The sequence below is a fragment of the Aegilops tauschii genome, chromosome 3 (assembly GCF_002575655.3).
Source record: "Aegilops tauschii subsp. strangulata cultivar AL8/78 chromosome 3, Aet v6.0, whole genome shotgun sequence".
NCBI lineage: Eukaryota > Viridiplantae > Streptophyta > Magnoliopsida > Poales > Poaceae > Aegilops > Aegilops tauschii.
This window is the reverse complement of record NC_053037.3, coordinates 21,719,599-21,723,108: the sequence shown is the minus strand read 5'-3', so window position 1 is coordinate 21,723,108 and position 3,510 is coordinate 21,719,599. Positions and strand designations below refer to the sequence as shown.

The 3,510-nt window shown below is 47.3% G+C and overlaps 1 protein-coding gene across 1 annotated transcript; it reads left to right on the top strand.

The window, feature by feature from the left end:
- Positions 1-314: 314 nt before the first annotated feature.
- On the top strand, positions 315-1,394 carry LOC109749383 (uncharacterized). Its single transcript, XM_020308346.4, has one exon. It carries the CDS (start codon positions 639-641, stop codon positions 1,110-1,112), a length of 474 nt encoding a protein of 157 aa, XP_020163935.1. The 5' UTR covers positions 315-638; the 3' UTR covers positions 1,113-1,394.
- Positions 1,395-3,510: the final 2,116 nt, after the last annotated feature.

Below are 3,510 nucleotides of genomic sequence, written 5' to 3'. Positions count from 1 at the left end.
GTCGGGCTCGTCGGACGCGTCGGATGCGCACGGAACGTGCGGGGACGCAGCGGAAGCCGTGGCAAAGTGCGCGTGTATGTGTGTAGCGCGTGTGTGCGTGGGTGGCGTGTGTGTGGCATAGTCGCCACGGTAGACAGGCTAGACTGTTGTGATTTGTTGCGAGCCGGACGCAGCCTGCGCGTTGATCGCGTTGTGGGCATGCGTGGCTGGGCATGCAGCGGGGCGGGGTGGGATGCGTCTTGTGCGCCAGCCCGGTATATATCCTGTAGTCCGTTTGTTGGAGCCTTGAGGCAGTTGGAGCTGAGCTAGACTCGGGGCTGTACGAGCAGCCGGTGGCGTTCGTCGCCACGGAAACAGTCTGTCTCTGTACTGCTTCTTCTACCTTCGTTCTTTCTCCCACTGTCGTCTAAAGTGAGAGAGAGCTGCAACAACACCCTTTTCCTAGGCCAAGGCCTCCACACACGTCGCGTCCAGCACGAGCTCATCGTCTCGGCACCCGGAGCATATATACTCGTACCACTAAGCCAGTTAAGCTTCCTCCTCGGTGCACCTCCAATCCAGATAGTCTTGTCTAGTCTAGTCTAGTGCAAACAAAGAAAACATTTAGAGGTAGCCAGGAAGTCGAGTGACAAGCAAGAATGTGCTTCGAGTTCAGCTCCTGTTTCGGCGGCGGCATAAAGGACGACTACGGCGGCGAGCGGTCCAACCATGGCGGCTGTGGCGGTCGCCGCCGCGGCCGCGGCCGCAGGGGGGACCGTGGGAACGACGCCTCCTACTACGGCGAAGCCGACTACAAACCGGCGCGGGCATACGACCACCAGCCGGCCGTCGACGAGGCGGGTCGCAAGGCCCACCATGATGGCGGGCGGAAAGCTGACCACGCCGCCCTGGTCGCCGGCGCCGGTGGCCACGGCTATTACGACGCCTACGCGCCAGACAAGGCTCACGAGACGCCGAAGCTTCCTGCGAGGCACAACAAGGTCGTCGACGACGCCGGCTACGCCTACAACACGGCGCGCTTCCGCCAGCAGGCTGCTCCTGACCATAGGGAGCACGCCGCGGTGGATTACCAGCACTACCCAAGCACTACTACCACTCTCGTAAGGTACTAGGTACTAGTCGTTAGGATTAGCTAGCATGGGAGCTTATCAATCCCACCCTCCCCCGAAACACTGCCTCTGCTTCTGTTCTGTTCGGTAGCTCTGCTTTTCTACTCTGCTTTTCCTTTCTCCTGTGCTGTGGATTTTGATCAGAGCCTCCACGTATTTGTCGATGGATGAGCGGCACAGGTTCCAGCTCCAGGAAGCTTTTACCACTCTGTTTGTGTAGTTGCTTCTTTTTACTTTAGTTGCAGCTGCTTTCTTCTTGTATCATAAATCAAGTGAAAGAAAGCATTTCTGATAATTCCCAATTTCTACCCTTTCTATATGCATGTGTATGGCTTCACTGCTTTCTTCATTCTGGATGTTCTCATCTCACAGACATTCTACTGCTTAATTTGGAATAGCCCAGCACAATTTGTACTAAGCCTGAATCATCATACTTAACATATGATCAGGTTGTAAATCTGTATACTGGTTTTTTTTCATAGGAAGGTTCAGCCAGATTTCCATTAAAACAAACCAGAATTTGCTACAAAGTCTCGAATACGAATCTTTATAACTATGTGCTTTCTTTTCTATATTTCCTGACAGATGGCACATATGTTTCTGTCGCCATATTTGTTTTGACTTTTTGGAGGGTGATGATCTCATGTCTCCACTGGAGATTAAAATGACAGAAGTTTAAAAAAGATGAGAGGAGTTGTCTTGACTAATTACAATGTTTACGTAAAAAAGAATAGTAAGATGTGTCAAGGTCTTCCCGGGAAAGAATTGTCACATATAGGAAGTGTGAACACTGGTCTTTTTTTTCAATCTCATATTCTCATGCCACGAGTCATGACTAGTTCCAATTAATGCATTGTTTCTTCAATAACTGAAATATTCCTCTGACGGATCATTGGAGGAAAGTGCTTAGTTTGCTAAACTACATTGCCGCCCAAGGTGAGCCAAACAGCCTCACTATGATTTCAACTGAACCTTGTTCCGTACATCCACCACTATCACCTTTGGCAACCGAGAAATATCTTTTTGCCAACCTAAAAGCTAGGTGGCTGACTGTCCCCTATGCATCTTTGCACCATAAGTTTTCAAAAAGAAAATTGAAAATTCAGATCGTCAGTGAGTTAGAACTTGGAAGGCCAAAACTGATCGACCATGATGTCTAAATCTCGGTAATTCCGCTAAAGTCCAGTACCATAGAATAGTCTGTAATCGCTGGTTCATTATTGACCGATGGTCAAAATACTTAGTGGTAGGACTTGCCATAAACGGAGGTTTTAAACTGGTATCTTATTATCATAGAGATTCTATGGTCGCAAAGGTCATGCACTCTACCCAACACTGTCATCTAACCCACCAGCTCGTCCCCGTAGTGGCGGACCTAGCCCACTAGGCCAGGGTGGGCCAGCAGTGTACTGTACGTATAAATGATGTTTTCAAATCTCAGGGTGGGCCATGGCCCACCCTGGCCACCCTCTACCTCCGCCACTGTGTCCCCGTCATATAAAACAATGTCCTAACACTAAATCTCATCCACCCCCTCCCATGCCCATCACCCCCTGCACATATGTACACGTAGATCTCCCACCCTTCATGTTGCCAAACACTGCCACCTAACTTTTCGTCAAAAGCCACCGTATGGTACTTGGGGATTGAAATCCATATCAGTTTTACCAATGTTCCCGGTGCATCAGTCATACCATACTAATTTGCGAAGCTCAATGCAATGCCAAATGCATTTCTTTTTCATAGGACTAGGAGGCATGGGGAAGTTTGCATCATCAATGATGGATAAACCATGAGCAACATAAACATGTCCTCAGGCAAAAAATAGATATCATGTGAAGGGCCACCAAAATTGGTTACATGTTTAATTTCTGTTGCTGACACCCTACATGTTATCTTTTTGGCTAATGATTCTACTTTAAAAAATGATCAATTGAGAAATTACGATCGCTAGTTCTTTTATGAACTAATCTACTATATCTAAATAGCTGGCCCCCACTACTAGGCATTCTCAGCCTTCTTATTGTGCCATATCATCCAAATTAATTCAGCCATTGGATATACTAGATCAATCAACAATAGCCATCAGATCTACACTTTGAGAGCAGCTGCACCAAACGCATGTGGTAACTGACGCATGCATGCAAATATGCATGCAATAACTGGCACTAAAGTACCAAAGTATGTTGACGCATGCATCTAGCTGACATCACGGTGCTCCATGAAAGAAAATTGGGGCATGCTTATTTTTTCGTTCTGCTCCTATTTGGTCTTATACAAAGACATTCTCATTTATTCATCTTTAAAATATTGGTAAACAAATTTTCAGTCCAGTTTTTCAGTACAGGAGAAACCATAAAAACACCGTCTAGATTGATAAGTTCAGTGCAGTTTTTAGTTT

Coding starts and splice junctions, on each gene's coding strand:
- LOC109749383 (XM_020308346.4), top strand. CDS start 639: ATGTGCTTCGAGTTCAGCTCCTGTTTCGGCGGCGGCATAAAGGACGAC.